We start from the raw sequence: 20,595 nt of genomic DNA on the forward strand, positions 1-20,595 counted from the left end.
ATGTAGATGGTTATATATCTAGGAGTGCTGGGAAATACAGAAGGAAAAGCAAGATCTTGGAGAATAAGATAATAGTATGAATATATAAATGAATTCCACTTTAATGTACAACTTAAAAAATGTCAGCTTCAAAGTAGAGGTGTTTCGCATGCATTTTGGTACTATAGGATGCATATCAGGACTGAGATACAATCCAGAGGTACAGGGTTTGGATTATTCAAAACAAACAGTAAGTGGCAGTAAATTTCATGAAGTTGACTTGAGACATTACATAAATGAGAGAGTTATAAACATTAAAAGCATAGTAAGTAACATATTTGACTCAGGAGAAGTAATAGAGACAAAGAAACAAATAAAATATCCTTTGCCTTCAAGAAGCTCACAGTTGGCTGACAATAGTCCAAAAATACTGTTGATTGCCTGTTGTGTGGTAAAAGCTATAAAAGATTCATGGCATGGAATGGAAGCATAGAGGAAGGGAGCAACAAATGCTCAGCAAATGTATGGATTAAATGATGTGTTCCAGATACATCACACAAATAAGCTCACTATTCCTTGGTGGTTCCCCTTCAGTCTCACATAAATAGTTAATTAATCCTCATATAATTACAGAGAGGATGATTTCTGCTTCCACTCTGCACACTTAACCTTTATTAAATGCTTACTTTGTTGAAAATACTGTGATGCTTTATTTATATGGGATTATCTTCAATTAAGTCTCATAATAATGCTATCTGAAATGGATCATTATTTTCATTAAAGCCCCAAAACATATTCATTATTTCAAAACTGGATTAGGTAAACTTGCTTTAGTAAAGTTAATATCTGTTATACTTTCTACCACCCCACCATCCCCATGATATCTCCCTTTGTTCTTTTTGAAGAATAATTAGAAATACCAATATGACTTGCTCAATAGTTATATGCTAATTAACAGGAAAATGAGAGCTGGTGTTATAGATTTAAATAGCTATTATTCCAATCAAAATCCCAATGGCATTCCTCATAGAAATAGAAAAAGCAATCATGAAATTCATCTGAAAAAATAAGAGACCCAGAATAGCTAAGCAATCCTTAACAGGAAGAGTGAATCAGGTGGCATCACTATACCAGACCTTAAACTATACTACAGAGCAATAGTAACAAAAACAGCATGGTATTGGCACCAAAACAGGTTGGTAGACGAATGGTACAGAATAGAGGACACAGAGAATAACCCACAAAATTACAATTATCTTATATTAGACAAAGCTACGGAAACATGCATTGGAGAAAAGATAGCCTCTTCAACAAATGGTGCTAGGAAAACTGAAAATCCATATGCAACAAAATGAAATTAAACCCCTATCTCTCACCATGTACAAAATTCAATTCAAAATGTATCAAGGACTTAGGAATACAACCAGAGACCCTGCATCTAATACAAGAAAAAATAGGCCCTAATCTCCATCATGTGGAATTAGGCTCCAACTTCCTTAATGAGACTCCTATAGTGCAAGAATTAAAACCAAGAATCAATAAATGGGATGGACTCAAACTAAAAATTTGTTCTCAGCAAAAGAAGCAATCTGTGAGTTGAACAGAAAGCCTACATCTTGGGAGCAAATTTTCACCCCCCCCCCATCAAATAGAGCACTAATCTCTAGGGTATATAAAGAACTCAAAAAGCTAAACACCAAAAAGCAAATAACCCAATCAATAAATGGGCCAAAAACATGAAGAGACACTTCTCAGAATAAGATATAAAATCAATCACAAATATATGAAAAAAATGTTCATCATCTCTAGCAATTAGAGAAATGCAAATAAAAACTACTCTGAGATACCATCTCACTCCAGTCAGAATGGCAGCTATTATGAAGACAAACAACAATAAGTGTTGGAGAAGATGTGGGCAAAAACACACACTGATACATTGCTGGTGGGACTGCAAATTGGTGCAGCCAATATAAAAAGCAGTATGGAGATTCCTTGGAAATCTGGGAATGGAACTACCATTTGATCCAGCTATCCCTCTCCTCAGACTATAACCAAAGGACTTAAAAATAGCATACTACAGGGACACAGCCACATCAATGTTTACAGCAGCACAATTCACAATAGCTAAACTGTGGAGCCAACCTAGATATTCCTCAGTGGATGAATGGATAAAAAAAAATATATGTAGCATATATACACAATAGAATTTTACTCAGCAATAAAAGAGAATAAAATAGTGGCATTTGAAGGTAAATGAATGGCACTGGAGAAGATAATGCTAAGTGAAGTTAGCCAATCCCAAAAAAACAAATGCTGAATGTTTTCTCTGATTTAAGGAGGCTGACTCATAGTAGGGTAGGGAGGGAGAGCATGGGAGGAATAGATGAATTCTAGATAGGGAAGAGGGGTGGAAGGGAAAGGGAGGGGCAGGGGATTAGCAAGGATGGAAGAATGTGATACAAAGTACATGTATGAAGACATGAATTGATGTGAACATACTTTATAAACAAACAGAGGTATGAAAATTGTTCCATATGTGTAATAAGAATTGTGATGCATTCTGCTGTCATGAATTTAATAAAACCAATAAAATAAATAAATAGACAGTTGTTATTTTACTGAAAATTAAGAAAATACTACCAGCATTTGATAGCAGTCCAGCATAGAAGCATGAATGAATAAGCTCTGGAAATTGATAAAATTAGAGAATTTTTAAAGCTATGCAGGCTTAAAATATATGTATCTAACTGATTAATATAAAACAGAAATTCTGAGTGTTATTACTTATATTGTAATGAGTGATGTCACAATTATAGTGGTATATTTATCTTCCTTAGATAAGTGAAAACACATTAAAATTGATAAAAATTTTAAAAAGGATTTTTATATTTTTAATGTTTTTCTTTGTTTTTAAAGTTTTCTACCATCAGTATTAAGCAGACTTAAAATTAATTTATGTCATTCTATGTACTTTATGATCTCAATTACTTAATTATATGTATTCTTTCTTGTTTCTCTTTCTACCTTTATTTCTCTTCCATGCCTCCACATATATGCAAAAAAAAGTCAAACACATCAAAAGTACACCAAAATCTTACAACCTCCAAAAAAGGCAATAAGATTGTTTACTTTTCATCATTTATATTTTCTAAATATTTATGAAAGTACGAATCACTGATACAATGCTGAAAACCCTACTTTGAAAAAAATAAATCCAGAAATTGTTTTAATAAAATAAACAGGAAATATAGTTAAATGTATGAAATTAAGTAATGAAAGAAGTCAAATAAGCAATATCTTAATAAAAGTCAGCAGTAGGGGCAAAAATTACTATGCTAACCACCTTGCCAGAGAAACTGAAAATACCTTACATATTGCTACACTCAGAAAGAATATAAAAGAGAATATATACAGCATCTTTTCAATATTGCCTGTAGTAATGAAAATCTGTTTTAATTGTTCCTTGGGAATCTGGATATATAAGAAAACTTTTAGTGCTGCTAAGTCAACTTGATTTAAATTATGATCAATACAAGAAACACTCTATTCTTTATATTTTTAAAAGATTTACATATAAATCCATCTTGTGACACAGAGCATTTCTTTCAGAGTATCATTTCAAAGTCCATTAGGTAAAAGTAATGGACTAAACTTAAGATGATCATAGAATGTGATCTGCCATTGGTTCATTTTGACATTCCATTGGGAATATTAAAGACAAAATTTGTTTTCACAAGTGCAACTCTAGATTTAGCTTCTTGATATCTCTCAACATCTTTTTGAAAAGTAAGCATATCCATAACAAACTTTTCTGCACAGTGTTTTCTGTATATTTCTTGAGCCCTAAAAGGAAAAAGAAAAGATTATAAAATGTGATGGTTTTAGGTTATTAAAATAGTAATAATTAGATTGTTACTTAGGTTATTAAAACAGTAACTATTAGATTGTCACTAATGATAATTAGATGGCTTCAAAACAGACATAATCAAATGGGAAAAAGAACTCCTTTTAGAGCTTGGTGCAGTGATGCAAGCCTGTAATCCCAGGGGCTCAGGAAGCTGAGGCATGAGGATCGAAAATTGAAGGCCAGCCTTAGCAACTTAGGAAGACCCCATCTGAAAATTAAAAATATAAAAGGGCTGGGATGTATAGTTCAGTGGTTAAATTCCAAGTTCTCTCTACCCAAGTTTCTTCATCTTTTACAAAGGGATAATCCAACTCATAGAGATTAGAAGAGGATTAAATGAGTTTTTACATTAAAAATTTATATAAGAATTCCTGACATTTAAAAATTATGCTTTCTGGATGAATAATAGTGGTTTTCATCAGACTAAGAAATGTAGGAAGAGCAAAAAGATGGGAAAATTTAGTTTTGTTTTGTTAACATTGACCTTCAAGAACCTTGCTATCCATGTCATGACTTCCAAGGAGCTGAATATAGAGAAACAATGGATTGTTGTAAGAGTATAAGGCAGTAAAATCATTCTTTCAGGGTTTAAAATCCAGCACTGAAACTTAAGGATTGTGTAATTTGAATGTGTTATTTAAACTTTCTGCCTCTTTTCTTCATCTTTTTGAAGTTAGGCAATCCAATTCATATGTTTAGTAAGAAGCAAGTAAATTAATATACATAAAATCCTTAAAGGAGTTCCTGTAATTTAATAATTATTCAATGAAAGGTAGTTGCTACTATTTTGACTCGGGAGTTCAAGTAGTCATATGTGGATGCATAGTAGAGTAAAATTAATGGCCAAAAAAATTTTATGCATAAAATTAAGGGTACTAGTTAAGAAAAATATTAAAATAGCTACCTTAGCAGATAAAAACTATTTGGAAAATGTAAAAACAGAATTTAAAATAATTGAAGAGTGAGAAACACAAAATAACCAATTATTTTTATATATACCATAATCAAACAATTAGAAAATGAAATCAAGAAAAAAACTTCACTTAAAATATGATCAGAAAAACATAAGGTACTTAAACATAAGTTTGATAAAAGTTAGGCAAGACCTATACTTGAAAATAATAAAATATTGCTGAGAGAAATTAAAGAAGACCTAAGTGAATGAAGTGTTATGCCGTGTACAAGAATTGGTATAAGCTGTCAATTCTCTTCCAAATTAATACATAGAGTCAATAAAATTTCAATTTATATGCAAAGATTATTTGGGGTAGAAATGAATTATCATTCAAATTTGTTTTGAATATACATTAGATTTAATTTATTTATTTTTAATGATTAAATTTAATTTTTTAAAATTTGTTAAAAAATTTATAGAAATTCAAAGGTCCTCAGACAATCAAAGCAATCTTATGGAAAGGAGAACAAAGTTGGAATTTCTGTTTTACATCCATAAATAGGTTGACTTATAATAACAATCTTATATTATCTCATAGTTCTCATGAGTCAGAAGTCCAGGCATGGCATGTCTCATTTTTTTCTCATGTTTTTTTTTTTTGTTTGTTTGTTTGTTTCTCCCTCCATCTTTAAGTTACCAATCTCATGTCAATTCCTTCTCATGTAATCCCTTTGACTTTCTTTTTTGCCCTGAATTTAAAGGCTAATGTAAATACATTGGGTCCACCAGGATAATCCAGTATAATCTATTTAATATGGACTAATTAACATTCTTAATTATATGTGCAGGGTTCCTTTTACTATCACATTTACAGGTGTGGTATCTCAACTTATTCATAGCCCTGGAGATAAGAGCAGGACATCCATCTTCTTGGGGGCCGTAATTCTGATTAATGGAGAGATATTCATTCTATAATTTTACAGATTACTAAGAATATAAGTAGAAAGATTATTAGCTTCTAACAGAAATTGGAAAGCTAATCCTGAAATAGTAGGGAAAAAAGTAGATATATCCATAATATACAGAATTTTATAGATATGGATATACTAAATTGAATGAATTCAAGCTGGAAGGTCTAAATTTTTTTGGAAAATAAATTTCTTTGTGATAAAGTGGCTTGCTGAGAAGTAGATCATAAGTGGTGTTGGACAGAGTGATGGTTTCAAATTGCTCTCATAGCTAGTGGGTAAAGAACAAGCTACTACTGGGGATGTGGCTCAAGCGGTAGCGCTTGCCTGGCATGCGAGCGGCCCAGGTTTGATCCTCAGAACCACATACAAACAAAGATGTTGTGTCCGCCAAAAAATTAAAAAATAATTATTAAAAAATTCTCTCTCTCTCTCTCTCTTAAAAAAAAAGCTACTGAGGGAGCAGCTAAAGTCAGAGGTCATAAAATTAACATTGGCATAAATGTACAGGTCAGTTATTTCCTCTTCCCATTTTGGTATAACTTCAAGAAATAAAAATAGACAATTGGATTGTTCCCACATAGGAGTTGATGATATATATATATATATATATATGGACATATATATATAGAAAGATAGATAATATTCACACATATATATTTAAAACTATATATTTGAAAATGTGTGTTGTGAAAGTAAAGGAAAAAATTGAAAAGATAGATTTTAGTCACAGATAAATAAGTATATCAAAATCTAAAATTTCAGAAGTGGGGCAGTTCCAAATGATGAGAGAGTCTTTTTGTGTCTATAGATATGAGTTTATTAATGTAAAGTACGATAAGGATTGTTGGAATCCAAAATGGTTAACATTAGGTTTGGTAATTTTTGATCTTAGGTAATTGTTGATTTTAGGTAATTTGAAAGTTTACCATGATTTTGGCAGTGGCTGGTTGGAGAAAAGCTTTATGATTCAGGATAAACTTCTTTAATTCACACTTAGGTACTCCTGTGGATATTTTATCAACTTACTAAATTAGAATTTTCTTTTTCCCTGTTGTTTTTTCCCCCTTTATTTCACATTGCAGGATCAAGGAGCTACATTCCTAATAACAACTTCACTAATTATTGAGATTCATTTAGACTTTCTAAGTCAAGTGATTGATACTGATACATTAATGAAGTATCAACAGCAAAAAATGTATCAGGATTGGAAAACTTCTGATGTCTCTAGACAAATTTTATTTTATTTTTTTGTGTGTCACAGTTCCTTTCTGTTTATTAATACTCAATTTTTGTTTTTTAAGAAAAACAGTAAAACTCAAAATTTGGTGAGTGTTGGGAGGGAGAATACTACTGACATAAACAACACTTTCAAGGATATCTTTTCAGACTTAGAAGATAATTCAGTTAAGATTCATTACAAAGCTCATTTGATTCTGCATCTTTTTTGAATTAAGTATGATTAGATATGCAATTTACTGTGATTAAAAATTAAGCTTATTAAATTTATCCAATGTTAATTTGCACTAGACATATTTTGATATAGCAAACTAGATTTCATTGTATTTTCCAAGATACATTTTTAATACAAATTATAAATTATTTTCAAAAATTACACACACACACACACACACACACACACCATACATTAAGATAAAAGATTTTAAATTTGGAGAGATAAAAACATAAAATACAACTCTACAAGTTATAATTAGTAAGGCAAATGTTTCTTGTTTATACAAATATAAATAAATTTTGTGTGGCATGAATATTTCCCAGTGGGAATGAAAAAAAAAAAAAAAAAAAATATATATATATATATATATATATATATATATATATATATATATCAGCATTCTTATTTACACATACATACACGTGAATATATATATGCGCACTTCTTGCATTTTCATTTTAACTGGTTGTAACTTTTTACTGTTTCTTCTTCATTATTCTGTTAAATAAATTTTTGCATGTGCTAATTTTATATATGTATGAGTCGTGTTTTTATTCTCTTAAATATATCCTTTGACAACTACTAAAATTTAAATTTGCTATACATAGATTAAAATATTTTGAATCAATATTATTTCTCAGAGCTTCTACAACTCAAAAATTTAAATAAAAATAAAAAAGTCTTTATGGCAAAACAATTTACCTTTTTTTTGTTTGTTTGTTTGAAACAGATTTGTCAAAAATCTCTTCTGGGATCACCTTCCAATCTATTCCTTGAAAAGAAGGTTTTGTGGTAAAATGCATATTTAAAATGTATTCTGCACCTCAGTTGTCTCTTCTGCTTTTATCTATTCTGAACTTTTCTGCTAATAATGGTCTCCCCTTTTCCTCTGATTTTTCCAAATTCTAATAGATAATCATAATTTCCTCTGATTTTTGTAAGAATTCAAATATTTGCTTATGTTTGTCACTGAACTCTTAGAGAATTAAGAATATTTTAATTCCTCTTTGTATGGCAGAGCAGAGGAAAATTGAAGTGAACTAACACTGTGATGTTTAGTTAAAACTTAATTTTGAGGTTTTGATGGGATGTGGGAAATGATACCCAAAATATGGCAGCTTAGCATTCTGAGTATTAAGCTGAAGGAAATTGAAAAAATCGTAGAAGCAGAAAGCTCTCTGTGAAGTTCTCTTGCCCCCTTTCCTTTAAAGAATCTAATGTTCTTTTTTTTAAAAAAATTATTTTTTACTCTAGTTTATTATATATGAGAGCATAATGTATTACAATTTATATTACACATATACAGCATATTTTTTCATATCTCTGGTTGTGCAAAAAGTATTTAGGACATCTTCAGATGTCCTCTCCTATACCTGGAGGGAAGGAACATTACAGCAAGAGGACAAGAATAATCTGAATACACAGGTCTCGCCGAGTTCCCTTCAGTTCATTATTATTTAGGTCATATCCCCTTTTTGTCCAACCACACCTCTGTACAACTGTGCACTCTTCATCAATCCTAGGCATAAAAATACCGTTTTGCTGGGCCTCTGATTCTTCATTTATAGAAGTTTCCATGTCATGTAACTTTTGTTTTAATAAGGTTATTGTGTTTTTCTCTAGGTAACCTGTTCTGTTATACAAGTGTGAGTCCTGAATACTCTGATAAGTAAGGTATAAAATATTCTCTCCTCCAGTTTTCAATATTACTGCCACCTACTTATTATTTACCAGAAATTTTCATTCTGTCTCTTAGTAGCACTTGTATTATTACTTGTATTATTATTTAAATGTAGTAGTCTTGTTGTCTTTTTTGCCTACCAACTATCTAGAGTTTCAGTTTTTTGGGCGAAATGACTTGCCAGTCCCCACACTGCCTGTGATAGGAATCTCTGAGAGCTAAACTTGAATCACTACTTGAGTAATTTGAACTGAAGATAAGAACCTATTGATAGAAATACAATGGGGGATCACTGAGGGAAAGAAAATAAGAGTATATAAATTTATTGCCATGAAATAAGCACTTGTGCTAAGATGGATACCTATTCTAATTGATAGCAAAGCTATTTTCACAGCTTGGTAAATTATATTTTTATAATTTATTTAAAAATTTAGGCTTGGATTTAGCTCAGTGATAAAGTATGCCAGAGGCCCTGGGTTTGATTTCCAGCACTGGTAACAATTCTGATTACATATCTTTATTATATAAACATTTGGAAAATGTATGCATTATTTCTCATCTCAATGGCTTAAGTATTAAGTAAAAATATATAAAAAACACTCAGAGTTCTCAGAGGCAATTATCTGACTTAAATGAAGTAATATACAATCACTGATAATTGGGATTCATACCTATTTGATACTTATTCAATAAGTATTTATTGAATAAATTTTTTAACTAAGCACTGTACCACACACAGAAATGGAAAGATGGGCCAAATTATTTTACAAAAGATTTCCCCAGTTCACTATGATAAAGACTTGCCTATCACAATTGCTAGAATTGACATTTAAATAAAGTGTTATGGAATCACCAAAATATTAAAAGACCAATTTAGACTGGAAAAGTAATTGAAGAGAAGTTAAAATACCATTTTAGTTGGCTGCTATATGGTAGAAAATAAAAGAATGAGGTTTGCCATTGGTTGTGCAGCTCACGTACTATATGATGGAAAATAAAAGGGTGAAACACAGCCACATACAGCTAAGCATCAACTACTTGTGATATTTCCTTAGAGGACAGAGTATAGTTTGCATCCCTGTACAGAAATCACCTCACCACTAATTTGAAACACCAAAAGCATTCTGATTTTCACAATATCAAAGAGACTTTTTTTTGCATAATAACATATAGTAACACTGTGGGCTTATAGTTCCCCAGTAGGGTCATATTTGAGAGAAAAGGAAATAGTGTGAGAAAAATCATTGGAATAAGAAAGTGCAAAGTTGTGTAGGGAATGGAGAATGAGTTTGTCTAGAGAAAAAAATGTAATTAAGAATAGAGGGTAGACACTCTAGGAGAAAATTTAGTGTGATATGACTAGATTTAAACAGAGCATATTTTTTAAATGCTAAAAAGATTAAATTTCATTATTTGGGCAATTGAAAGCCACAAACTTAAATAGACATAATCAGAACTTTATTTTTAAAATACATTAGAGGCTGAGGGAGGAATATCAAGAGTTCAAAGCCAGTCTCAACAAGGGAAAGGTGTTAAGCAACTCTGTGAGACCCTGTCTCTAAATAAAATACAAAATAGGACTGGGGATGTGACTCAGTGGTAGAGTTCAATCCCTGGAATCAACACACACACACACACACACACACACACACACACACACACTCATTATATGTCGGCAGTGAGGTAGACTGATTTATAAGACTAGTTTCTAGCACTGGTCAAGAGGCTGATGAAAATACTATCTATGACAATTATAAATTAAGTAAGTTTTGAAGGCTAGCAAAAATACACAAGTTGAAGAAAAGATGGAGAATGGGAATGGCAATCTCAATTAGAAGAATAATGTGAATTATTAGGGCGATTATGAGATTTGGGAATGAAAAGATCTAGTTGAGACTTCTTTCAGAATAAAAATAATTAAAAAAACATGTTACATGTTGACAGGGAGACTAAGTTGTAAGACTGGTTTTTAGCACTAGTTAAATGCTGTTTATTACACATATTAATTAATCAGGTTTTGTTGTCTGAGGTTGAGATAGGGAAAAACAGTTGTTGTATTATCTATTCTATGATAATATAGGAATGCATAATTGTCTTTTTGTTTCCATTTTCCAAAGGAGAATGCTATAAACAAAATACTACTAATCAGAATTCAGCATTTAGTATGTAATATTTATATGTAATTGACTTCAAAGCTTCTGTCATATTAAACCGTACCCACCTATGTTCCTTCATTTGGTTGAGTAAATTCTTTTGGTATTTTTCTTCTTCTATGTTTTTCTGAACACTCAGCCATTTTTGTCTTAGGATAGCATCATTCCTCTTCAGTCTGTCAATTTTAATCATTCCTTTGGTCAGAATAGTACGCTCATTATTTAGGGTTTGAACTATTAAATGTTCTTCAGCCTTTTGGTTTTTTCCTTCTAGAAACAGAGTTCTTCTCTCTTTAACTTTCATAAGGTATTTTAATTTGTCTTGCCAAAGTTGCTGTAAACTTTTCTGAATAGTGTTATGATCTTTTTCAATTAGTTTTTTTATAGCAATTTTTTTCTTATTTATGCTTTCATGAACAGTTAAGCCAACTCTTTTTTTGTCAACTTGTGCCCTGGATACAGCTGTTATTTTTTCTTGATGGAGATCCTGCTTCTTTTGTTCAGCATAATATTTGTCAATATCTTTAAGGGTTTGGAGTTTTATACCGGCTCTCTGTGTTGTAAAAAACTGTCTTAAATTTGTCTCAGGTAGTGTGCCTTTTTTAATTATTGGTTTTGGATGGGTGGTAGGAAATAGATGGGCATGTTCAGGAAAATAATCTTGTTTTTTCTGTTTTAATATTGCATCATACTTCAATAAACCTGAAGTATATAAAGGTAGTTTGGATGCTGATATCCTAAAATTGGTATCCAGTACTTCATCTTCATTTTCATCTCCAGACTCCTTCTGACCTACATCATATAACAGACAAACATATATATTACAACAAAAGTTAAACTTACTTTCTGTTCAAATTGTTTTGAAGGGTATATTAATAAAGTTGATGAGAACATACTATTTACTTCACTAAGAAGCATTTTCCCCAAATTGCTTTCCAATTTTGTGATTTTTGGAGAGAAAAATCACTATTAAAACATTTTAACACAGAAATAAATTGAATCTGATTCCTGTTTTCATTGTTATTTCTCACAATTATTTAACTTGGACTGACTCAGCAACAGCATTTTATCTTATCCTATCCTTAGCACTTATAAATAGTATTTTTCAGTTAGTTTGCCGAAAGACAAACCTTAGACAAATTAAACAGAATTTAAATGAGCAAAAACAGTTTATGAATTGGGCAGGGTCTAGAAGAGTGGAGGTTCTGACAGCACCATTCCAAAACATGAGCAAGGATTATTATAGACACAATGTGGAAGTGACATACACAGAAACAATTTGATGGCTTATAGCTCAATGCTTTGCCTTATTTGGAAATAGTCTGATGAGTTGGTTGCCTATGATTAACTGAAGTTCAGTTGCTATGATTTTCTGTGATTTAGCTATTTGTTACAAAAATATTCTCCAAAGTTAGGCTTTTAGTTTTTTCACATATCAAGTTAACTTGCAGGTTTTTTTTGTTGTTGTTGTTGTTTTAATATAAGGGATCAAGGTATGGAAGCAGTTTAAAGTTAAACTTAATTGCATTTAACAAACTACTATCGTCTCATATTTTCCAATGATACACACTGTAATTAGTTTTACTTTATTTTTCTTAACTCTGGGGAAAACCAATAGCTACCATTTAAACTGGTTTTTTCCCTCTTTGTATAGACAAAGAAACTAAATTTCTCATCTTGCTTTGCTATTTTGTGTGACTATGAGCTAAGTCTCTTCCAGTGGAATGTGAACAGAAGTGTGATGCATCATTTCTTATCCAAGTCCTTTAAGAAATAAATAAGTCTCCTTTCTTTTCTTTTTTACTTCTGACCACTGCAGACATGAGAGATGGTGGAACCACAATACTGAAGAAACATTGGTCCTAAATCATGTATTGAAAAAATAATTCCAAAAGAAGATTAGCTAATTTGGACTGTTATGGAACCTGAAATAATTAATAATTATGCTTAAAATAAGATATATGTCTGGGTCTATTTGTTACTATACCAATTTAACTAATACAACTTCAATCACATTGTTGCTCACATATCTATTTTTTGACAAGCGTTGATGAATTTAGGATCTAATGGCAAAAAGAAGCATAGAAGTCAAGCTTAAACGATTCACATTTGACTAATTTTCTCTACCTATTGAAATTACATACCTGCCTATTCTATAAGGATTTTTTATTCTCTAATGGAAGATTCACATAATATCATTCTATGTCAAATGGTGAAGATGGAAGTGAAGATGGCCATGAAGAAGGGAAGGATCTGTGGTATAGACAAGTAGTAGGAAGGAAGTGAATATCCAAAGTTTTTATAAAGGCCAAAGGAGAATCTGCATTAGAAAAATAAGCAGTCTATAGCAAAGTAGGAAATAAACTCTAGAAAGTAAAAGTGGCAGTTTACCAGAATACAAAAAGCAAAGTGTCCAAAAATAGATATTAAAAATTTGGATCTGAAGCAAGACACTGGAAAACAAAGCACAAAAGCCAGTCTCTCATTAGTTGTTTGAATATAATCCCACTATCAGTTTTGAAATTCTATTTTTTTCTCTACATTCCAAAATCTCTGTTTTAAAAAATCACTAATTGCTCTAATATGCATCTTCCTAAAATGAGAAGTTATATCATGACTTATATCTACACAAAGGAAAACAAAACGTTCATGGTTCCTATCCATAAGACATAACATAATGTCATGTTTTAGACTGGGTCATGTATATAGGAAAAAACCCTCAGTTATTCCCTTTTTAAAAAATTTTCCTTATACACACACCACATCTTCCAATGTTTGGGTCTTTACATGTGTTATTTTACATGTTGTCCCTTACATTGTTTTCCCTATTATATGCTCAAATTTTATTCACTCTTAAGGCCTTTGTACATTATCTTTTACATTATTGAAATAAAAATAGATTTTTTAGAACTTTCATATCAATTACTTCCTTATATACTTTATCAAATTCCACTTATATTAAAGCTCTATGTAGCAGTCCTTAGCTATAATACTAAGCTAGATATAAAACTCCTTAAGAGTAGGAATCCTCTTTGATCCTATAAATGTAGGCCTCCAACCTACTACTTTGCACAGGATTTGTTTTATGGGACAATCAGTTAATTAAACAGTATATGCCTGATAAGTATATTTGTTGGATAGACAATTAAACAAATAGAAGAGTAAATCTGTTGCTCAAGAGTAATATCACTCAAAATGGTTAAAAGCTTTGAATTTGGAGCCAATTTAAACTGAGTTCAAATCCTACTTTTACCACTGTGTGGTCTAGGAAAGTTATTTTATTCTTTGTGTCTGTTTCCTCACTGTAAGACAGATATTATAATACCTGATTAAAGGGTTCTTATAGAGTTAAATGAGTTAATAAAATATAAAATGTCAACAAAGTATGCTACCTAAGTATTAGAATAGTTTCTGACAAAGAAAAAGATATATGCGTTAATTGTTATTATCTTTACCTTTATATTTTGTATGGAAAATAAAGGGCTTATTTTATCTCTTAATTCCATCAATAACATGGTGTTAAAAGAGTCACAGAATTTAGTAATAAATAGAGAAAATAATGAAAAGCACTTTTGTCATACTCCTCAACCTCCAATAGAAAATGAAGAACAAAATATACAGAAGAGCATTCTTGTTAACCATATTTTGTTCCAAGACTTGATAATATTGTTTATTCTTTCTTGTTAAATGTGAACCCACCAATGGAAATACTTTCTTCTTACTATACCAAACTAACAAATATGTCTGTGTGTTCTCTGATAAAATGATCTCTTTAATTAATTAATTAAATTAATTAAGTTAATTAATTAATTAATTGTCCTTAAATGCTCTTATGATAAAATTCAAACTCCTTGCTATTGTCTATAAAGTTCATATGCTTTTGCATTGGTTTAATGAGCAAATATAAACTTCCAACCTACTTATGATCACATTTATTATTCTATGCCCAAGACATGAATTAGTTCTGGGGGTAATTACCAGGCAAAATTACTGAGTTTCAGGGCTATAAATAACCAAAAAAAAGTTAATTCCTTTGACTAAAGTTTTAAAAGTGAAAATTTGATATAGCTTAAAAAATTTTATCTAATTTCACTCAAGGTCTTCAAAAAATGAAAATGGTACTGTTTGTCTGGAATATTACAGTCTAATGAAGGAGAAAAAGCTCGTAACTTCAAAGTATTGTGGAAATTTTTAAAAATACAAACATAGAAACCTTGGAGGCATAGAAGAAAGACTATTTCATTTCAGTCAAAATAAATGATTTGGGACAAAAATATTCCAGAGAATGTTGACAAAGATAATTTTACTAAATCTGAATCAGGCCCCTCTGAGTTTTCCTGACTAATTCCTCATCCTGGGGTCTCAGCTAGGTCTGTTCAGTCTAGTTTTAGCAAGAATTCTACTGATTCAGCTTATTCTCATAAAATTCCTTATCCTCCAAACTATATCTTATCCTGGACTGTCTTCAACATGAATTTTGTGGAATCAATCTAACAACAACAAACAAACAAAAAACCTACTGCATATCCCTGTTATTGGTAGGGCTGTGTACAGAGATATCATACAGAAGGGGAGAGAGATTAGGTTTACCTCTGAATATAACAAGGACAAATAATGATTTATCCATTAATCAGAGTGGGATCAATAGATGACAAATTACTAAGAGAAATCATTAAGTCTAGAAGGATTCTTATCCAGAAAATTCTTACTACAGACAGGCCAATGTGATAAGATAATGAAGTCAGTGGATTAGGACAGTGGACTCTGTTAGCAAAAGATGAAAATTTGGGGTAAATCAATAGTCAATGTAATGTGCTAGATAAATAAAATATGAAAAAGAAAAAAATATGTAGAATCATTGCCTTAATGTGTAAGTTTCTAAATAAATTACTATTTGCAAAGGAAATTGATGTATGTACACACTTCATTTTGCCATGGGAAGTCTTAACTTATACCTATGACACTGGTGACTTTATTAATAGCAACTGCTATCAGTCTTAGAAGGGGCTAAGTTTGGAAGACAAATCATATAGTCACCTTAGCTACAGGAACACAGATGAATAAATAGAATAAAAATAGAAGAGTAACATCATGTTATTTGTATTATTTTAAGTTAAAGATCCTAATAGAATGTCCAAGACTTGGTAGTTACTTAATAAGAGCATTTTTTTTTCAATTTAAGGTTGGTTCTCAAAGTCTTTATGAAAGTTGAGATTGTGTCTGCTTGCTCACCATTGCATGACAAGTACTTAGAATAACATTGGGTACATGGTAGCCTCTCAATAAATATGAACTTAATTAACTTTTTTTTTCTAAAGGCAGCTAGACAAATTCAAATGTAATAGTCACTAGTTCTGAATTGTAATTAGATACTTTTACTTCTTTTCCTTGACTCAGGCTTTTCACATTTATTAAAAAAGTCTCATTTGTATCACCATCTAAAATAAAATTATTTATCTTAAAAAATATAAATGTTGTCAATTACTTAGCCCTTACCACTTGGTAAGCACTGAGATAAATTCTTCACATTAATATTACCATTTATTTAAATACTAGTAACTTGTAAAATTAGATATTATTGACCATTTTCAGAAAAAAAATAGGTTTACCTAAGTCAAACAGCTGTCACACTGGGATAAAATACTAATATTTGGCTAACATGATAAAAAAAATTAAACAAAATCCAAACAAATATTTGAGGATAGTGAAGAATGCACAAGAACAAGTACATGTTAGTGGTCTGCTAAAACAAAATATCTACACTCTTATAACAGAATTCAAAGTATCACAACATAATATTTATGGTGTCCAAAATATAATCCAAAAATATAATATTAATGAAATTACATTATAAAGAAAGGTAAGTGTAGGTGGCTAATTGGCCTACATGTTATCTGATTTCCATATTTTATATGAAATATATAAAACTAACAGTAAGTAGGTTGAAGAAAGTGAAGGATTTATATTGTATATCCTAGAGAAACAAAATATATGATGCAAAGAGATTCAGTTAAAAATCCAACAGATAAATCAAGGTGCATTTTAAAAAAAAAAATATTTGAATGAGCTTTAAAACATAGAAAAATAAAGGAAACACAAGGCATTTAACAAAGAAGAAAACAATAAAATGATATACCTATGCTACAATAATCAATATAATTAATCAATAACTAAATGTTAGTAGCCTAAATACTCTTAATTAAAAAAGCAAAGATTATCAGAATGGATTTTAAAGAGTTAAAGAATTTCATCAGAAATCTAAGATAGCTAAGAAAATTTCAAATATTTGGATATTAAACAAAGATTCTAAGTAATCCATGAGTTACACAAGGAAATTTAAAGAAAGAAGAAAACACAAGGAAATTTAAAATTAAATAATAATAAAAATGAAAAACACTGAAATTGGAGGGATGATGCTACAGTAGTACTTGCAGCTTTAAATTCTTATAGAAATCAAATTTCCAAATTCTAACAGGGAATAGAAGGAAAAGTTACGATTCATATCCTACTCCATTTGACCATACTATTAGTTATACTTTTTTGTTTCGATAATCCTAAATTAATATTTTCTCTTTTCACAAACATCTTTCTGTCACTTAAGATATTAGAAACTGAATATCTATGTACCCCTCTCAAATTCATATATTCACATCTTAACCTCCAAGCTGATGGTATTAGGAGATGGGGCTTTTGAGAGATGACTATGTCATGAAAATGGAGGTCTTATAAATGAGAATAATGCTCTTATAAAAGAGGCCCGAGAGAGATTCCTTGCCCCTATCACTGTGTGACCCTAACCCAGAAGGTACAGACTATAAAAGTAGATTCACTGCAATTACCAAATCTGTGGTTCCTTAATCTTGAGCTTATAGTACTATAAGAAATAAATACCTGTTGTTTATATATAGTATTAATTTATAGTATTATGTTATAGCTAATTGAATGAATTAAAAGTTCCAACCTCCAGAGTGGCTAAAAAGTAAGTAAGGTTAAGTGATATAACCTTAGGGTATGCCACTGGTTCAGTAGAATTAGTGTTCTTATAAGAAGAAAAAATATAATTCATTTTCTGTTTCTGTGTAAATAGATGGTGATATTCTATAAAACAGATAACACTCAAGGGAAACTGACCATGCTGATATCCTTATCTCAGACTTCCAGACTCCAGAACTGGGACAAAATAAATTTCTGTTGCTTAAACCACCCAGTCTGTGTTGTTTTCTTATGGCAGTTTGAGCACAGATACAAAAGAACTTCTCTCTCTTCTAACCTTCTAAGCAGTTTTGAGACTTGTGTACCATGGCACACTAGTATTCTATAAAAGAAGAAGAATGCCCAAAGACTTTGAACACCTTGGTAAGAAATAGGATTGCTGGGCTGGGGATGTGGCTCAAGCAGTAGCGCGCTCGCCTGGCATGCACAGTGCCGGGTTCGATCCTCAGCATCACATAAAAATAAAATAAAGATGTTGTATCCACTGAAAACTAATAAATAAATAAATATTTTTAAAAATTATCTTTGAAATAAAAAGAAAGAAATAGGATTGCTGTAGCATCTAAGATCCTATTTGCTATAAGCTTTACCTTTGAACCTCAAGTGGAATCCAGTACACTGTCTTTCATTCAAGATAACAGAAGAGGATGGGGACTCTATCACTTGAAAATGTAGTTAAGCAGTAAGTTACAGTGGGTGTTGGCTACTATAGGCAAGAGACTCATAAAGAAGGTGTTTCAAAAGCATGGCATACTTTCCAAAATATAGCTAATCTTGGGTGGGTACTCCAAAATTCACTATATATATGTATGTATATATATGATATATATGTGTGTGTGTGTGTGTGTGTGTGTGTAATATTTATATCCATTTTTGTTTGATAAAATTTTTTATTGTATCTAGCTGTGGGATAACTGCTTTTGATACATTTGCATTTTATCATTCTTTTGAAATATAGAATGATATAAATATTCAATTAGATATGAAGTCCCTTCATATTTTCACACATATACAAAATCAATATTACACTTATAGAAAAAGATTATCAACTGTTAAAAATTTCTAAATAATCAAAAAATCGCTTAGAAGTTCAGAAGAGAGAGAAGTTATTTTGTATGTAATTTATTATTGTAGACAATGAAGATTTTATAAAATTAACATTCAAACCTGAAGCACCAGATATTTTTATTGCTAATTAATAAATTACTCTAAACCAAAAAGTCTTTAAATAGTAAAAAATTATTATTTAACAGTTCATTTTTTGGCCAGAATTCAGGAGTAGCTTATCTGGGTAGTTGTGTCTTAGAGTTTTCTATGATTTTGCAATCAAGATGTCAGTCACAGTCACAGTCATCCGAAGGCAAGACTAGAGCTGAAGGATCCCATTCCAAGACGGTTTAGTCACATGACTATTTACAGAAACTTTAAGTTTCTTATTGGCTGTTGATAGGTGGCTTCAGTTCCCTGCCACATGACCCTTTCAAAAGGATTTCTTGAGTGTCCTCATAAGATGGCAGCTCACTTCCTCCAAGACAAGCCCGGAGCAGGACACAATCAATGCTTTTTATGACCTAGTCTTATGAATTACAAATCATTTCTTTTATCATTTTCTGTTATATGTAAGTCAGTATGTCTATCTCATACTCAGAAAGAAGAATTGGACTCCACCTTTTAAAGAGAAATGTTGAAGGTTGTATGGAGATATTTTACATTACTATACCTGATATAAAACCTTTACATTCATGGGAACCAAGTTCAAGCTTGTCAATAAAATAATTGTACTTTATTTAGAAGTTTTATATAAATTCATATTTTCTATTTTATCTAAAATTTATGTTCTATTTTTATTACTATAAGTGAATAATATAGTTAGAATATTAGTGTGTTTATACCTATCTATAGATATCTATCTATATGAAAACATACATATACACTAATTAAAAACTTCCTCAAATTTCCATTCTGGATATTCTGAAAATAATATTATTAATATGTGCCATGAATGAGTAAGTTTGAAGACACTATATCATAGTAGGAAGGAAAAAAAAAACACTCAGTATTTGTAGAGAACTCTGTTTATATTGTGGGTGCTCATCTTAACTCCCTGAGTAAATTTCAGGTTTGGAAAGATAAAAAATATGTCTTATATGTTTTTATCCTCTACAATCAGAACAATGTTTTGTATTTTTTTGGTATTTAATTTAAAGTTTCAACTATTTATTAAATGTGAATACTTATACTCAAAATTACAATTTTATTTATTTTAATGTGTATATTTTATACAATATGATGTTTTAATATATAATTACCCAATCCCTTTCTTACAAGACACCTTTTCACCCTGCCTGCACCCATCCAATTTCTTGACAAATTACTGATGTACTTCCCTTCAAATCTGTGGCATTTGCCTTTAGAACTTATTTTACGGGGTTGTAGTTCAGTGGTAAAGACATGCTTAGAACATTTGAGAAGTTTGATTTGATCCTCAGCACCACCTAATAAAATAAACAAATAATATAAAGGTGTTTTGTCCACCTTCAACTGAAAATACTTTTTAAATAAA

At 30.7% G+C, this 20,595-nt stretch overlaps 1 protein-coding gene across 1 annotated transcript in view; it reads right to left on the reverse strand.

Moving 5' to 3' along the window:
- Positions 1–3,665: 3,665 nt before the first annotated feature.
- The window catches only part of Lrriq3 (leucine rich repeats and IQ motif containing 3), a 176,479-nt gene continuing 159,549 nt past the window's right edge, over positions 3,666–20,595 (reverse strand). The window contains exons 7-8 of the mRNA XM_027950994.2: positions 11,108–11,831; positions 3,666–3,822 (exon numbers count right to left, since the gene is read on the reverse strand). Coding sequence (XP_027806795.2) covers positions 3,666–3,822; positions 11,108–11,831 — 881 coding nt within the window. The remainder of the gene's footprint in view (positions 3,823–11,107; positions 11,832–20,595) is intronic.

The sequence above is a fragment of the Marmota flaviventris genome, chromosome 10 (assembly GCF_047511675.1).
Source record: "Marmota flaviventris isolate mMarFla1 chromosome 10, mMarFla1.hap1, whole genome shotgun sequence".
Classification (NCBI taxonomy): Eukaryota; Metazoa; Chordata; class Mammalia; order Rodentia; family Sciuridae; genus Marmota; species Marmota flaviventris.